Genomic DNA, 17,478 nt, shown 5'->3' on the forward strand with positions numbered 1-17,478 from the left:
TGCAAAGGTATGTTTACTTAAAGTCACTGACTTCAGCAGCTTCATATTAAGCATGTTAAACATATGAACAAGTGTGACATAAGCTTATAAATTCCAGGGATACGAGGGACAGAAGCACATTTATAAATAAAATTTCTTAAACGACAAAATAAAAACTTTTTATTATCCTGACAAAAATACTGCCATTAGTAGTGGGCTTCAAAAATTTTCCATTGCTGACTCCACATACAGGTTCACAATCACACTTCTCCAACAGATCTTCCCTTACGCTCACAACTCCCCTCCTAACTTCCATAACCTCACAGAAGCAAAAACATTTACTAGGGCCCTACCAACAAAAGCACAGGACTGCTGCTCTTTCCTGAAGATCAAAACTGTCACAAAAAAGCCTACCCATCTAGAGAATTCCTGTCACTGCTGGTAAGAGAGGATTTCTCAAAGGGGCAGTAGAAACCTGTAGCTATGGACACTTTCAACTCTGCAATGTTTTAACTGTTCAGTAATTCTCACCCTTTTTTTACTTAATTTTTTTAAGAAAAAAATAATTACCTGCTCTGCAAGAAAGCAACAAAATAATTAAGAACGTATCACATCATTTGCTTACCTTAAACTTATTTCGATGGTTATCTGGGACAGTTTCTTTATCTGGACAGCTACAACAGCTACCCATGACTTCTTTAGAAGACCATGTGATCTCTAAAGGCGAAAAAAGACCCAACCAAACATGAGAAGTATCATTTAGTTGAAGAATAATTAGAGTATTATCAATAAAAACCCCAAACAAATTGCTCTTTGAAATGACAATTCTTCATGATGAGTTTTACAGTCATAAGCAATAAAAAAAAAACAAAAACAACATAAATATTAGACATATTTTTAAATAGTTAAATTAGATTTGGCATTTAGGAGTGGCAACACCGAGCGGTTAAAGTCCTACCAATAATTCAACTCTAGGTTACTACAAAACAGACCCATTTGATTTGTCACCTTAATTCCCATGGCAGCAGCTTGGGGAAAACAAAACCCAACAACTTACTGTGTGCAATTCTCATCTCCTGAACCAGGGCCTTTACACAGGGCAACTCTCTGGATTCCAGTTCTAAATGAGCACTCCCCAGCCGAGACTGCTGAGCACAGCCCTAGTGATGCCCATACAAGCCCTGGGCTGTGGGAAGTTACCAGGCAGAGGCAACACAAAGAGCCTGCATGGCAGTCCTGAAAGGCTGCCCTGGCTTCAGCAGCTCCAGGGCTGGCTTGCAAGAGAGAATGGAGGCATTCTAAGCCTGGAGGCAGCCCTGTGCTGGCAGCAGTGCAGCGAGCCTCTGTGCTTCACATTTAAATACTTCCCATATAGCAATGTACATAAAACTATGCAACCAAAGTCAAGGGAAGGAAAAAAACCCACATTCAACACAAATATTTCAAAACTTGAAGGTTTTTTTATTTCAGTTCTATTTGGATTGTGTTACAGAGTCTACTTCATTTGCTATAAAACTCTAAAATATTCAACCAACCTAAAATAAGGAAATAAAAATATTTGGCATTTAAATGTTTTCATTTAAATATTTTTCTATGTGTGGTAGAACTTTCATAAAACAATGATAAAATGTTCATAGAACCAAGTCTCACAACAACCTTCTCCTCCCTCTACCACCTTGCAGAATGGGTGGTAGAGGGTATTAAATGGGTATTTAAGAATGAGAGTCAGACAAAAGAAACCTTGACTATTTACCTCATCTTTATACTGGGTAAGAACTAGAATTTCCACTACAAAAATGAAAAGTGGGGCAAAATCCTGGAAGAGTAAGTCAACACAAGATATGCCATTAGGAATCAAGAAAGAGGAACTGGTTGGTAACTTTGCCTGATTAAAGGGGAAAAAAATCTGATGTCACCTTAATAAGACTGAGACATGCTTTCTAGACAGGCATTTGTATTAGCATGCAGAAGTAGTACCCCAAGTAGCACTTTAGTCTGCTGAGAAGTAAGGTGCAAGAAACACAATGAAGAGCGGATAACTCTTCCACTCTTCTTGACCAGAAAACCCACTCAAAAGAGATACTGCTATCCTAGAGACTGTATAAATCTGCCACTAAAGCCCTGAAGAGGTGAAATGGAGAATTTAACATAAAAGGTAACAATATGGCTTGGATTAATCCCAATAAGAGGCAAAGTGCCAGACACACAGTCAAAATCATGGATTCTCTACTGTCATTTCTGGCTGTAACACCAAAACATGCATTAATTTGATGGAGCTTTTTTCCCTCCGCTCAATATGAAACTGGGGAGTTGATTGCTTGCTTGTACTGTTAGAGAATGAAGCTATGCTACACACAACTGATTTTTGCATAGCAAAGTCCTAAATCTTTTTCATCAGTCAAATCACTCAATTACAGACTATTTTTAACAGTCTTCACACATACATGCCATAGTTAGTTCAGCAAAATTTTTACTTCTGAATTCTGCCTGATTTGTTTAGAGAGGGAGATACAGGTAATAAAACCTACTACTAATTTCCTACCCTGCACTCCACAATGCCTCACTACAGTAATGTTCACGTTGTTGGTCTTGCTAGCCTATTGATGGTACCCTACTCATGCTGAGAATTCACTGCTAAAAAGAGCAACAAGTGACAACAGCTGCAATGCAGATTCACAATGAATATATAAATTTGCAGCAAAAGTTTTCAAGCTCTGGTCCATACAGCAGTCATAGCTGTAGATGCTTCTAGCAGCTTTCAGGCACAGATAACTTGCACTTAATAAAGCTCAGTGTTAGACCTCCCCAAACATTTTGACAAAGTGGAAACAGAACTAGACAGTAGCATGCTGTTTTAGTATCATGACTTTCTCGGCATTCAGCATAAAACAGCTGATAAAATCTGTTGTAGGCAGGTGCTTGCAAACTTAAAACAATTTAAAAAATCCTTAACTGCAAAATAGTTTGGAATAAATCACTAGAGTTGCAAGCAGAAAGCTTGCAATAAACTATATGAAATTGTATGAAGTATGGCCACTGTATCTCAAGAAAGACAAAAAGAAAGGGTAGGGTCTTGATAATTATGTAAGCTTGTTACTTTGTCTCCAATATATTCTGATATTAATACTTCAGAAAATCAAGAACTGCAATGTTGGTTCAAAGAAGAGATGTAAACTAAGGCTACGAGGAATAAATGAAACAGTTAGGGAACCAGCAGAATTAAAAATCACTCACCTAGATTTGGCCATTAATATTCCCAGCCTCTCCTGCAGCATCAGGGCTTCTGTCATACTCAAAGTGTCATGCTGCCTTGTCACAGAACTAATCATTTGACCTAGAACTAGAAGAGTACAGAGAAATGTAATTTTTCTGGGTTTTAAGATACAAGTTAGTAAATAGCAAAAATACGTACTTTAAAATTATTTTGGCAGTATTATGTCAAGTGAGGTATTGCTGGCCAGGATGCATCTTAAGTGGAATTTTAAACAAGAGACTGATCTCTCAGAGCTTCCCCAGCATTTCAGTGCCTAGCTGGGTCTTGGAAGAAAATCACCTGGTGTCCCTTTCTGCATTGTCACCTATAACACTGGGGACTCCACTCATTCCCACTCACTGCTTACCCAATTCAGTGTGTGGAAGTGACAGATATGAAGCTCCCATTATCCTTAGCACATACTGACCCAAACCACAGGACACAAACAGAAGGAACACATACAGCTTCCTCTGCCTAACTCCCTCTTGCTTATCCTACTGAACACACACAAATGCTGACTTGTATGGCTAACACTGCAGCACTGGTAAATGCAAAATAACGCAACTAGCATAGGAGCTCTATCTGGTAGGAAAACCAGTCATGTAGTCACACAGTTCAACAAAACACTAGCTCAGTAGCTATCATAAAGCAAATGAAACAATTGTTTGAAAAGAACTCGAAGAGCCAAACCAAAAATACAATTCTACTGTATGCATCCCCAGTGCACCCACAGATGCAGTAAGGTATGCAATCATGCCTTCCCCTGTCAAGAAAAGCAGAGTAAAACCAGAAACATAGTGCTTGGACTGCTCAGCCTGGAAAAAGGAGCCACAGAGGTTAGAAAAGATGAGTACCGAATCATAGGTGACATGGAGGAGATAAATAAAGCACAAGTACTTTCCAAGTGCAAGCATTAGGAAGCAGCAGTGGACACTATTAAGAGGCAGGGTCAAAAAAAACACAGTAGTTTTGCACATGGTATGTAATTAAACTTTGTGATCCACAACATATTGTGGGAATGAGTTCCAGAAATTTAAAGACTCAGAAAGTAACTGGGGAAACACAAGCTCCATGAAGAGCTTGTAAACTCAAGGATGTCACATCTGGCTCAAAAAGCCTATAAGCTGCAGATATTTAGAAGGGTCTTAGAACACAGACATGCTCCTTCTTACTGTTCCCTTATATTTAATATTGGCTGTCAGAATTCACTATTTACTGTCAGAAACAGGATACCGGAGACACTTGTATTTCACGTTTGATCCAATAAAGCTATCCTAGTTAACACTAAAGGATGACATGGACTCAAGGTAAGTTTGATTGTACTGCAGTAAGACATTAAAAAAAAAGAAATAACCAACTTGTATTTAACTTGAAACTAAACCCTAGATTTCACAACGGTAGAGGGCTAAACTTACTGAACTGCTTGACAGGTATGTTATTTTGCATACACATACTACACATACAGATTCTCTGCTGTGCATAAGTAGTATTTAGTACCAGGAACTTGGAGCAAGTCACATATGCTTCCTATAATTTATTTGCCCTTTAGCCATAAGCCTTCTTGATCTTGGACAAAATCATACACAGTTGTATTGAAGATCTGTCCCTCTGCAACATGCAGAGGGCTCTGGTTCTATGATGGCCTGACCCATCTAGCTGGTATTATTTAACTGTTTTTTGGTCAGGTTACATTTTTGTTGGCTCAACATACCAGACCAGCTCAGCAGAGAGCCTAGCAAGTGCCAGAGCCAGCTGGGGACAGAATCACAGCATTAGCCATCTCTGCCCAGTTTTCAGAAAACTTAGCTGCTGCACTAATGACTGGGATTTACTTAGTTTACCGAATTCCCTGCTAAAAATCTTTAGGATGGGAGAAAGGAAAGAGGGAGCAGAAAGCTTTGCACACACATGCACCTCACTCCAGTGGAATCTTACAGGTAGTCATTAGAAAAATAGTAAAATTAAAACTTTTCACAGGCAAGCTACACTCATGCAGGTGTGTTTGCACAGGTATTTACCCTGATATTTTTCTAGCAGAGTTATAAAGCCTTCACATGGTTTGGCTACCCAAAGCAGAGGAGCCTATTTTCAGTTACCCAAGAATGATACTTCAAGTGATCTAAACAGAGATTTTAATGGATAAAAGAAAGCACACAAATTTACAGCACCTAACTTCTTTTAAACGTAAAGGAATAGCAAAATTCTCCAACCAGTTGTTTCCAATTACAAGTTGGCCATTTACTGTTTGTGATTTTCTTAAATCTTCCCAGATTGCAAAATATTTACCCAAACTTAAACATACAAGGAGTAGACATTTTCACAGCCACAACCCTAAAAGTTAATCTTTTCAGTTATGTCTAAAATGTCAAATTTAGGAGCTGTAATTTCCCGTTCACAAAATATCAGTGGTGGTTGGGTGCAGTCATGCAAGGAGGGGGAAGGGGTGAGTATTTTCTGATTCTCCCCAACACATTCATTACTGCTCTACAAGGTAAAATCCCAGGCAAGACAAACGAGGACCAGCGCTTATCTACACCTTGTTAACAGAGTTAAAGTTAGGAACTGCCATAACTTCAGGAAGATTTATTACTTGGCTCTGTAAAGTGAACCATGTCCTTTTCCCTCAAAGAACTACGCATCGGCAACAAGTTATGCTAATCTGAAAAGTCAAAGAAGACAAAGTATCAATGTAAATACAGTAGATATTTTTTTAAAGTTGTATGCCAAAGCTTGGGGAAATTCGGACACTTGCAATTGTGCAATGTCCCCAGCTTGGGAATCGTCAGAACATACGTGTTTCCTTCATGTAAGAAAAGCCACATGGGCAAGCTGCAGTCATATTCCTCCTTTTGCTCATGATAACTGGCTGACCCATTAAACTCTGCTCACTGTTGCAATGCCAAGGTAAAACCTGGCGTTAAATTAGCTCTGCATGCTCTGGTTGCAGAATCAAAGATTAACTTTGGGGGATATTTCAATTCCCAGCACACAGCTTTTAGAACTCAGGGAAGGAAAACTCCCAAACCATAGCATGGCCCAGAAGAAGTATGGAGAAGCAAAGATGCCTTGTCTGTAAATCCATTTTTTTTGCATGAATTCTTTTCAAATGAAAATGTGATCTTTCAAATCACTAACTACCACAGTGCTAGATCCTCTGTATGTCTTGCTCTTACACATACAGGGAGAGTGCAGAAAACATAACCATAGCACATTAACATAAAGTGTTTTGTACCACAAAAGTGTAGTTTAAAAAAATTTGGGCTTTTTTAAATTGGGGCTTCAGAAATTTTAGTATCTAGAAAGGCCAATGAGTACAATGGAGTAACTGGAGAAAGATGCCTGTGTACAGGTTGTTAGCACTCAGGCTGACAAGCACTTGAGTGTATTCATTCACATATTATCAAGCATCAAAATATCATTTTGATCACAGCTAAGCAACAGAAATACACATTTAGAACATCATTTTTGTCTATAATATTCCAACTTTCCAATTTAGAAGACTACATACACTTTTAAATTTAAAGTGTCATCATCGACCATTTTCGAAGACTGTTTCTCATTTGGCCTAAGCTATGTAGAAAAAAAATAAATAAATCAAATGTACATACATGTATGTAAAAGGACATAATCCCAACTACTAGAACACCAAACTCCTCTGCACTTTTATTTCCTACTCATTTAAAGTATTTACTGAAAAGGTAGAGTAAAAGGAAGTATTACCAAACACTCTACATTTAACATCAATTTCTGTGGAAATAAGTCATTTGGAAACACGAGATACACGTATGAAAAGGCAACTATTATTATTTTAAAAAATAATTATTCTGCTAAACCAGTATTTGAGGGAGTAAGGCAGTTGAAAAATGGCTAGCATCTTTTCTTCCTAATTTCTTAAAACTTAAGACCTTAAAACATCTCATTCCTGCTGAGAATTTCTGACTGGTCACATAGAATCATAGAATAGTTAGGGTTGGAAAGGACCTTAAGATCATCAAGTTCCAGCCCCCCTACCAAGGGCAGGGACACCTCACACTCAACCATATCACCCAAGGCCTCATCCAACCTGGCCTTGAACACTGCCAGGGATGAAGCATTCACAACCTCCCTGGGCAACCTATTCCAGTGCCTCACCACCCTTACAGGAAAGAATTTCCTCCTTATATCCAATCTAAACTTCCCCTGTTTAAGTTTTAACCCATTACCCCTTGTCCTGTCACTACAGTCCCTAATGAAGAGTCCCTCCCCAGCATCCCTATAGGCCCCCTTCAGATACTGGAAGGCTGCTATGAGGTCTCCATGCAGCCTTCTCTTCTCCAGGCTGAACAGCCCCAACTTTCTCAGCCTATCTTCACACAGGAGGTGCTCCAGTCCCCTGTCCCCACATCCTCGTGGCCCTCCTCTGGACTTGTTCCAACAGTTCCATGTCCTTTTTATGTTGAGGACACCAGAACTGCACACAATACTCCAGGTGAGGTCTCACAAGAGCAGAATAGAGGATCACCTCCTTTGACCTGCTGGTCACACTCCTTTTGATGCAGCCCAGGATACAGTTGGCTTTCTGGGCTGCCAGCGCACACTGCCAACTCATTCATTTTCTCATCGACCAGCACCCCCAAGTCCTTCTCCACAGGGCTGCTCTGAATCTCTTCTCTGCCCAACCTGTAGCTGTGCCTGGGATTGCTCCGACCCAGGTGTAGGACCTTGCACTTGGCATGGTTAAACTTCATGAGGTTGGCATCAGCCCACCTCACAAGCGTGTCAAGGTCCCTCTGGATGGCATTCCTTCCCTCCAGCGTATCAACCGAACCACACAGCTTGGTGTCATCGGCAAACTTGCTGAGGGCGCACTCAATCCCACTGTCCGTGTCAGCAACAAAGATGTTAAATAAGACCGGTCCCAACACTGATCCCTGAAGGACACCACTCGTTACTGGTCTCCAGCCGGGCATTGACCCATTGACCACAACTCTTTGTGTGCGGCCATCCAGCCAGTTCTTTATCCACCAAGTGGTCCATCCATCAAATTGATGTCTCTCCAATTTAGAGACAAGGATGTCGTGTGGGACAGTGTCGAACGCTTTGCACAAGTCCAGGTAGATGACATCAACTGCTCTACCCCTGTCCATCAGTTCTGTAGCCCCATCATAGAAGGCCACCAAATTGGACAGGCAGGATTTCCCCTTAGTGAAGCCATGCTGGCTGTCACCAAGCACCTTGTTGTTTTTCATGTGCCGTAGCATGCCTTCCAGGAGAATCTGCTCCAAGATTTTGCCAGTCACAGAGATGAGACTGACTGGTCTGTAATTCCCAGGGTGATCCATTTTCCCCTTCTTGAAAATGGGGGTTATATTTCCCTTTTTCCAGTCATCGGGAACTTCACCTGACTGCCGTGATTTCTCAGATATGATGGCCCAGCGGCTTAGCAACTTCATTCACCAGCTCCTTCAGGAACCGTGGATGGATTTCATCAGGACCCATGGACTTCTGCACATTCAGATTTTTAAGATGGTCTCGAACCAGTTCCTCTCCTACAGTGGGCCCAAGGTCTTCATTCTCACAGTAGACACCAGATTCATCCTGCATTTTAGGTTACTTCAATGCCTTCACTCCACAGACACTGACCTCCTTCCATTTTGCGTATGAGAAACCAAGTCCAAATTTTGGCTGTCTACATTGCATCTGACTTAGACACTAGCAGTAGACATCACAGACAAACTGCTAGACAACTGAACACATTGAAATAGGAAAAATTATCTTTGATACTTTTCTCTCAAAGTTCAACATTCGTGGCCTCCAAGTGTTTGGATGTTTACATTTATATAGGTATTCAGACATGAAGCATCCGCAACAGTATTACTGCAACCATCAGCTGCCAGCACATGCTGCAAGACTAATCACAGACAAAAGACTTGGTGACAGAGGTGACCTATGCAAAACAAGAAATCTAATTTCATTAGAGTTGGATGAATGGCTTCTTATAGGAATGTTACTGATGTCTCAAAACTGATTTCTTTTAAAGCAGAAGTTGTATTTAATCTTTTTTATGGCTTTGATTATATGGAAACAAAACTGCTGTCAAACAGATAAAAACCACTCCACAACTTACTTTTGATCTCTCTTCCTGTCCCTCGTTTTTCCCTTAAGGACCTATTTTTCCTTATAAACTCTTTACAGAATAATACTAAACATAAAATTATTTCAGATGTTATACTTTTCAAGTTTCATCATTCCCACCCTTACATAGCATGGTAAGTATTGCTCGATATTTTATTACAACTGGTGTATTTAAGTTTGTTTAACAGCCAACCTTCACCCTGCAAAAGAACAAGCAGCAACGATGGGATGCAATTTATGAAGCAGCCTCTTCTTCTAGATCCTTCATGAAGAATATTGAGGAAATAATAAGTCAAAGGAAAAACATACTTTAAGCAATACTGCATGAACTGTGGATTAAGTCCTTATTTAAAAATTTACCCCAAACAATGGCAAAGTTTACATTACCTTTACCGGTCTGAAATCTTCTTATGACAGAACCTGAAGCTTACATACTCAGTTCCTTCAAAGACTAGCAACTCCACTCAACTTCTGTTTTGTTTTTCTGTTTGCCCTATGATGAGCCACACAGCATAGAACTGTCCCTCCCTGAAGCTCATTCCAGTACATCTTTCTCCTCTTTTAAACCCTCACAATCGAAAATACTTGAAGAAAGCACAGCCAAATCCCTACAGATGCATTATGGTAAGTCATTTTCTCACCTGAAGGGTTTTTGAGCACTATTGGTGCTAATGGTTATTCTACAGCATGGAATTTCACCTGGATACTGTCACCTTAGATATTAAGTACAAACTGAGAGTGTAAATCTGAGCATTTCAGGTTACACATATTCAATTTCTAAGTAACACATTACACATCCTCTGCTCCTTAACCACAGCTGTCAGTAAAGCAAAGCAGTTTGATTTTTTCGCACATAACAAATTTAGGATGCAAGTGGAAATCCTACAGGCATTTGAGACAGCAAACAGACTAATAAACAGAGAAACCAACTTACCACATAAGAAAAAATGTTACTGAGTAAAATAATGATTGGTTTATTGCCATGTTATTCCTTCCAGAAAATAGGTGAAGAAAGCTGAAATGGTACTGCAGTCAGCCCTTTGAGCTTTTCTGGTAGCCAAATACTGCCTGCTTCATAACTGGCTAATACGACGGATAAAATGGATAACCTATCTATCTGATGTGGCAAATCCTGTGTCTTCAGAGTCATGATGTAATCCATGGTGGCAAATTCTACATGATTTAAGAATCCTGGTATCCTACTTAGGACTTAAAATAGCCCATACTTCGACCTTCTATTTATTTTGGCTAGCTATCTTCACTACCACAAAGCCAAGTTCTTTCAATTGGAAAACAAAACTTAGGTTTCTGGAACACGGGACTCCCACGTACCAGAGCTCACATGCACATAAGAGATGTAGCACCGAAATAAGACATTGCCCTGAACTAGCAATTACTGAGCGTGGTCAGCTCCAAGAACCTCATTCCCCCAACGGTCACAAAAAGGACCTCTTCACTTTATAATTACTTGGGAAAAAAGTAAGAGATTTCTGTACATCAGCAAAGGCTGACTAATTTACTAATGTTTGGAGACTGAACACATGTAAGAAGTGCCAGAGCTGGAATGTTCTCCTGTGGAAACACAGGGCATTAAAGGGATACAAGTGTTCAGCAGAACAGGAAGAAACCCTGAGAAATAGAGCAAAAGGGGCACAAAATGTTCTCCTTGCCTGCCCAAACATGCCACCATCCTTCAAATCAACTCCTCTTCTTCCAGGTATCCTGGAAGGCCCTTGTCTTGCACAGTCTGAGAAATGGTGATGTAGCAATTCCAATTCACCCCCAAACAGCAAATGTATGTTGGGGTGATGGTGTTTTAACAGTAAAACAAGCTGAACTAAGGTCAGACATAATCCTTACCCTTCATCCACTTGGCAATGATTACTAAGAAAATTAATATTGAAGGTACCTAAGTACTACAAGGATGAAAAAGCAGCAGTACTAACAAACCATAACAGAGTTAAAAACAGTGAAGGAGATCCAAGGAGAAACTAAACATGCTGAGAAAGAGTTTGGTGCCGCTGGCTGCAATTATGGAAAACAAACTATGAATGGTAGAGGTGAAGTTGCAGAATCCAGTTTATAACTTTGCTTATGCTAACAGGTGGAGTTTTACCTCAAGATTTTTATTAAATGAGCATGTTGTCAGACTTATGTTTAAAATAAAGTAATAAATGTATGCTCCTTTTCTCTCTTCAGCCCTTTCCAAAGGGGAAAAAACACCCCAAACAACAACAAAAAACAAACCTGGCAAGACTCAAGCTAAACTGAAAAGCCTTCTGGCTCCTGCGAAAACAAAATTACAGCAACCACACACAAGCTCCAGCACACAAGCTTGCCACTTCGGCACACCGCCCTCAGAGCCCGCTTTGAACGCTCGGCGAGGAGGCTGATGCAGGATCACACCAGGAACTCGCCCTCTCAGCAACATTCCTCTGCCGGCACCTCGTGCCGCTGCCAACTGCCTGCTTCTCAGACTCACAGGAGGTTTTCTTTTCTCACTCGTCCCTTTGAACACCCAGATCCTCACAACTCGATCTGTTTTGCTGTATATGTAACAGTACATTTCGATTCAAAGTGAACACCAACTTCCCCCTCCACACCTCACTCTGCCTTAGTGCAATATAATACCCAATACCATTTTAAAAAGCAGAGGAAAAAAAAAAACAAAACATAAAGAAAAGCAAATGAGGAGCCTTGTTGATTTGTTTAAATTGAGGATTGGCAACTGATCTTCAAGAGTCATTATGTAAAATTTCAAAATGGCATGTTAGCATTAATTTAATTCTCTACAGTCTTCCTTAAAAGTGATCATTTTAGCAAAATGCTCAAATTTAGGTAAGCTAGTTAAACATTTGTTGGAACACTTCATCCGTAATTCCTTAAAAACACATGCTCATTCTAACTGAAAGGCTTTTATTTGCCACAATTACAGTAGAACTGAAGATTAAAGACCAACTCAAACAGCTGAGTTAGACAAGCAGAGAAAACTGCAGCAGGCAGTGATGTTGTGCCAACTCTTAAATACTTCATGGCATATAAGACTGATTTATGTGAATCTGATCCTAGACCTCTCCACTTCCCATTAGCATTTAATTCTAAGACTCACAATCCCTTATCCTGAAGTGAAGCAGCCCCATATTTTGGCCTATCTTAATGTGATACAGAAGGTAATCACACATTTCATCCAGGTACTAGGTTGAATAGAACAGTTTATCAATATGTGTGCACATATACATATATATATATACACACACAGCATTAAATGGAAGTTTGAAATCATCACCTCAGCACACTTCAAAACCTCTAGGTCTTTAATGAATATGCATCTTGAACAGAAGCACACACTCTGCTCCACTATCCCCATTAATCCTTCTGAGGATGTGGGACAATGTTCCTTGTTTCTACTCTTTAATCACTCTCCAAAACCCAAGCCTCTTGCTCTAAACTTCCAGAGAAACAAGACTTATATTTTACTTGGTATTATTTTTAAAACAACTTACACATATGCAAATATTTTTCAATTTCTTACTAAAACAACTTCTCCAGATCCACACCACCATATTGTTTTCTGTGAATGACTGCCAGATTAACTACATCCTTTTAAAAGAAACAGCCAGAACATCAAACTCCAAACCATGACATTAGGTTAAACACGCAAGCACTTCTAAATTATTTTATTCTTGGAAATTCCAGATTTCTTTTAAAATGTCCTCTCAAGAACAACATACACGAAAAGCATTATTTTTACACATTAAACAGCAAAAACAGGATTGAAGTTTTAAACATGGGTGTTATGGAAAGGCTTTTTGAATACAGGATCAAGGAGAAAGGCAAGGAGATGGGAAAATAAAGCAGAAGGCTACAAGAAGTAAGTCAAGTAATGGGGCCTAAGAGGAAGAGAGAATGTAGTTTAATTCTCAAAAAGGATGCCTGGCTTGAGTCAGTTTAACTAGTGAGTCAGCTCCCCAATGTTTAACCACAAATGCCTTCTAAACCTTGAAGCCCACAGCTTTTGCCAAGTCTTCAAAGCCAGCAAAGTGCCAAAATTTGTAATTGAGTAAAAGGCATTGAGTTTATATTCTGTAGTATTTTATTCTCTGAAAGACTGTTTATTCAAACATTTCAGGAAAAGTTTTGCGTTATGTTTTTGATATGTCTAATACCCAGTCTTCTAACAGATGAACAGAAACAACACTGAAAAAATCCTGCAAGGTCCTTCTTACCAAAATGTTAAACAGATTCAGGAAGATGTTATCAAAACCAAGACCACGCCAGCATGTTTTACAAAAATAAATAAGAAGATAAATACAGTTTCAGTATCTATTTTCAAGAAGTGCCTTTCTTCCATCTGTCATTTGGTTCCTCTTTCACTATCAGCAAGTTCTTAGCACTTGGATACAAGGAACCTGGCCTTACCTGAACACCTAGCTTTTATTCATGGTTTTTGCTTCTTAGAAAACTGACAATCCCATCCTCCCAAGATATCATTAAATCTGTGTTCTTTTAAAAATTGCTTCCTGTGTTTACCATTTCTCCCTGTTCTGCAAAGAACTCTCTAAGGCACATTTGAAAGACTCCTGAATTTCCTAGTTCTGTTGCCTCCGCAAATGCTTCTTGTCCATTTTTAGTTCCTACTTTAAGGAGAAATTCTAACAATTATTTAACTCTACGTCCCCTGTGACTCCAATTCATTGTATGAAAGGTAAAGATTAACAATGTCTAGTTACTCCTCTAAATCAAGACTATGTAGACTCTTCACCAGCAGCTAATGAGACATCAGATCCACAACCCTAGGGTACCTTTTGTCACCACTGAACTGCATCTGCCAAAAAGCAGATTTAGGTTTGCTTTTTTTTCTCCTTTGCATTTGCAATACAAAAGAGCATAAGCACATTCAGTTAACATGTCTGATTTGTTAAACCATGGTAACCTGACTGTGTAGACACCTGTCTATGCTTTGGGCTACACCAACAGATTAAAATTCTGATTATTAAGATCTGCCCAGCAGATTTAAGTAAAACCCAAGTATAATCATGTTTGTACATCCACTTTCTTTTCACTGCTGAATCTCTTACAGTCAACTTCTATATAATTAAATAACTAAAACATTCTCTTTAGTTTTGAGTACTCTTTTGTTAGTGATTTAACATGCTCCCTGTTAGTCTAGCTGATCCATGACCTGAAAAGTATTTTCCTGTTTGAAATGGAAGTTCCCAAAAACTGTAGTTTGATCTACCTGTACACTGGAGAGCAAAGCTCCATTAAACAACAAATCTTTATTCTTAGTGCTTTACAACTAACACAGCTAAAAGCTTCATTTCCTTCTACTGTATTTCAGTCTTTTTTAAAAGCTCCTTTTTGCGGCTTATAAAATGCTTCTTTCTTGAATACTGCTGAAACACTACAGAAATTTCTGTAGCAACCTGGAGCTCTCAATATAGAGTCCTACAGAGCTTTATTCTGCTGGATGACTATTATACTTCATTAGACAACTGCTGCCCAATGTTATCACCACAGAGCCTTTTCATTTAGCAAAGAATAAACATACCTTTCTGCAGGATCCATAATTAATTGTCCGATTTGTATAGATCTCTTCCTAAATAAAGACCTGTAAAAGTAGCATTAGAAGGCTAGAATAGAATCATAGAATAGTTAGGGTTGGAAAGGACCTTAAGATCATCTAGTTCCAACCCCCCTGCCATGGGCAGGGACACCTCACACTAAAACATGTCACCCAAGGCTCTGTCCAACCCAGCCTTGAACACCACCAGTGATGGAGCATTCACAACTTCCCTGGGCAACCCATTCCAGTGCCTCACCACCTTCACAGTAAAATACTTCCTCCTTATATCCAATCTAAACTTCCCCTGTTTAAGTTTTACCCCTTATTCAACATGAATGGAAACACTGTATTTGTCCATGTATGTGTCAGTGTCTACACACCAGAATAAGCAGTAGAACAAAGATTAAAGCTCAGCTTGTCCTATTAAGGAAGAGCATCTTTGCCACAGCAGTGCTTCCAGTGGCAAGGCTCCTCCTCTGATCAGACCACAGCATGGACCACTTGCCAGTGGAACAGCCTCCAGCCTAACAAAAGGAGAATAGTACTGAGGCTGCATCACACTGCATATACAGTTCTTCTCCCTGTTAGTGCATCCTCAAAAGAGGGTATTGACACATATAAAGAAAAATAAAAATGTAAGAAAAGGAAAAACAATGAATGAACAGCTGTCCCTCCTGAGATTTATGGAAGCTGAAGATTGAGAAAACCACACCACAACACCTGATGACAGTTAAAAGATATTAAAGAAAATAGTTTGGCATCACCAGTCAGTAAGGACCCCAGAGGTTTTTTTTCTTGTCCTGTGCCACTCACAAAAGATCCTGGCTAAACCACTTGGCCACAAGTCTTGCTGCTTGTCAAACAATTAGACACAAGTGCACAACCAAATAAAATGTCACAGAATGTGTCAAGCATTGTAAGAGATCAGAGAAACATATACCACCTTGCCCTTCTATAGGATCTTGCACTGAACTTTGAACCACCCTTCCTAAAAAGATAAACTAATTCTATTTGTAAGTAGTATTGTAAAATAATTGTCCCAGAACCATGGGTTTCATTATAAAATTAGCTTGAGTAACCATTTGCTCTTACTTTTCAAAATAATGGACTGTAACATAAGAATGCAAATATGGCTTGCAAGCCCAGCCACATTTAAAAATTCCTCAATACCGTGAGTTGTGGACCACATGATTTGCTACTACTTACATAATTTCTTTTTTTTCCTTTTTTTCCCTTGGGACACCTTTCTAAATCACTATTACCAACTGTATCTTTACTAACTGTAAGAGTATGGCCGGGGTGAAATGGAGAGAAAAGAATCCAAAAGCCTGATTATTTTTTTTTGTAAGACTGAACTCTTCCAAGACATTAGTGAAGCTTCTTCTTCAAGCATTTTACTGTCCCAAATTTGTAGTTTGAAAGACTGTACGTACAGTGAAGGTGCCCTTTTGAAGAACAGAAGTTTACAATAAAATGAAGCTTCTCTCACCAAAAAAGTCACATTTACTTTTATTTAAACAAGTCCTTCCATAAGATTCCTTCTATTACATATTCCTTCTATTACATATATATTCCTTCTATTAATAAAGTTTGACCAGGTGTCATTTAGAAAATAGTTTCTGTCAAAAGGTTTTCAGGATTAAACTGTTGACTTTGTGTGTCACATGATATTTGTAAGCACTGGTACCTTCAACTACACAGAAAAATCGTATTAACCTTATTGTACTGAAATTATCACTTGTTATTTTAAGTAGCAGATAATCTTTATGGATAAAAAACTGTTCTGAATTCTTGTGTTGATAATACACACATATTCTCTAATCAATAAATATGATGCCTGAGTATGTGCAGCACATGATCTCACACAGCAGTCACATCCAAGACTGGGATTTGTAAGGAAGTATGAAGACTCGGCTCTAATTCCCCATGAATGAGCAAAACAGTGATACAATTCAGTTTAAAAGAAAAAAATTAAATCCTAAATCAAAAGCCTAAGAAGCATGTTGAACTTTCCTGGTGCTGGGATGGTAACATTTCAGCCTCAGACAAACCCCACACACCTCCACCTCTGCTTGGCTATGGGGAATTCTGAGCACTGTACAGTGTCAAATATCACCTGAAATACTGAGCCCTCAAAGACTTCATACAGATTTTTTGTTTCTCTACCAACTGCATTCAGCAGTAATCTCTACATGCGGGTTCACACTGGCTTAATGTTTCTGTTTTATTGTATGAGCCAATCTTTTGTGCTTCAAATTTCTGCAGCTTCTAGATATTATGAATGAGACTGATGTAGTTTAAAATACCATACTAGAACTTCAAACACTCCTGTATACAGAAAACAAGCTGATTTGGTTTATAGCTAGCACGGACAAGCTTGTCCATGCCCATCGATTTTGCTAGCATCTGATGGCTATATTGAAAGCCCATTTTCTCTCATAAAGGATTAATTCTAGAGACTGCTGAAGATGCCAAGACTTTATTACCATTACTAGCCATGACTATGTCAAAGCAGAAACCATAGCACCCTTTGAAAATGGTATCAATTCCACAACAGGGTCTTATC

General features: G+C 39.1%; 1 protein-coding gene across 1 annotated transcript in view; it reads right to left on the bottom strand.

Moving 5' to 3' along the window:
• The window catches only part of FRS2 (fibroblast growth factor receptor substrate 2), a 46,872-nt gene that overhangs the window by 15,641 nt on the left and 13,753 nt on the right, over window positions 1-17,478 (bottom strand). Inside the window, exons 2-3 of the mRNA XM_061467116.1 lie at window positions 3,214-3,319; window positions 605-696 (exon numbers count right to left, since the gene is read on the bottom strand). Coding sequence (XP_061323100.1) covers window positions 605-670 — 66 coding nt within the window. The 5' untranslated portion in view covers window positions 671-696; window positions 3,214-3,319. The remainder of the gene's footprint in view (window positions 1-604; window positions 697-3,213; window positions 3,320-17,478) is intronic.

Source organism: Pezoporus flaviventris, unplaced genomic scaffold (genome assembly GCF_033815535.1).
Source record: "Pezoporus flaviventris isolate CSIRO_AGI_PZ_B2104156 unplaced genomic scaffold, CSIRO_AGI_Pfla_v1 ptg000045l, whole genome shotgun sequence".
In the NCBI taxonomy this organism is placed as follows: Eukaryota; Metazoa; Chordata; class Aves; order Psittaciformes; family Psittacidae; genus Pezoporus; species Pezoporus flaviventris.